Source organism: Blastocystis sp. subtype 4, assembly GCF_000743755.1.
Source record: "Blastocystis sp. subtype 4 strain WR1 chromosome Unknown seqid_0902, whole genome shotgun sequence".
In the NCBI taxonomy this organism is placed as follows: Eukaryota; class Bigyra; order Opalinata; family Blastocystidae; genus Blastocystis; species Blastocystis sp. subtype 4.
In genome coordinates this window covers 1-1,206 of record NW_014568645.1, presented here as the reverse complement: position 1 = coordinate 1,206, position 1,206 = coordinate 1, and the positions used below count along the sequence as shown (strand labels likewise).

Below are 1,206 nucleotides of genomic sequence, written 5' to 3'. Positions count from 1 at the left end.
TCACTTGACACATCACTCTGTATCACCTTCCAATCTGTGTATTCAATCTGGAAAGGGAAATATGTTGAGAACACAGTTGATACATAGATCGGTTTGTAATCCTGTCTGCTCATTTCCATGATATCCAACTCCATTTCTCCCAAATCAACAGTCAGAGTGTAACCAGTATGGTAATACCATCCATCTCCATATGAATTAGCTCCTTCAAATGTGTATATTCCATCATTCAAACAGAAATCAACATAGTAATAATCACTTGATACAGGGAATTGTTCTACAGATCTCAAAACAGTTCCTGATGTTCCTCTTCCTTCATACAGTTTCCATGAATTCTCTTCATGATCATAATCAGGATAGATACGAATAGTCATCAATCCCTTGCCTCCAGTACATATGATAACTGATAGAGAGATAGTAGCAGTCACATCTCCTCCAGTTATCTTAGTAGCAGTGATGGTGTAGGTTTGAGTAGCACTCTCAGAAGTGGCAGTACCTGAGATCCAACCAGTGTGAGGATCCAACACAATGCCAGCAGGAAGAGAAGGATTGATTCTGAAGTTCATGTAACCATCTCCATTCTGAGGAATCACTTCAGACATCTCAACATACTTGACTACAGTGATTGAAGAATCATAAGTGAAGTTAGGAATATCAGCCAACACATTATCAGCAAACAGATCCAGAGACTGAACTTCCCAATAACAAGAAGAAGGATTACCAGTAGCAAAGTTCTCAAACTTGAATTGATTGTAAGGAGTATTGTTAGCCAAATAGATTCTTCTCTTCTGACCAGCAGTTGAATAAGTGAGACCAGTCACTTCCTTCAGAAGTGTCCATTCATCTGTATCTGAGTTACGACCATACAGATTGAATTCAGTTACCCATCGGTCTCTACTGGAGTAATAAGGAATCTGAATCTGAACAGAACTGATCCACTCACAACGATCATTATTCAATGTGATGGTGAGAGAATTGGTATTGGAACAGCCACTCGAAGAGATATCACTTAATGTGTCTCCTGAACAAGAGATTCCATTAGATGTAGCAGTGAATTCCCAGATATGAGATTCAGATTGTTCTGATGACATCAAACGAACCATTGTATCAAAATAGGATGTGAGTTGAGTATCATCAATAGCAACAATGGCAATAGCAATCGTGTTACTTCCAGATTGAAGGAATGTCACTGGAGTGGTTACTGTTGAA

The 1,206-nt window shown here is 38.9% G+C and overlaps 1 protein-coding gene across 1 annotated transcript; it reads right to left on the bottom strand.

Annotated features, from left to right (window-relative positions):
* Positions 1 to 1,100, bottom strand: JH06_5611 (hypothetical protein; the record flags this gene model as incomplete). Its single annotated transcript, XM_014669207.1, has 2 exons — positions 1 to 202; positions 257 to 1,100. Coding segments are annotated over 2 exons (1,046 nt in total), but the record flags the coding sequence as incomplete, so codon positions are not given.
* Between the last annotated feature and the right edge of the window lie 106 nt (positions 1,101 to 1,206).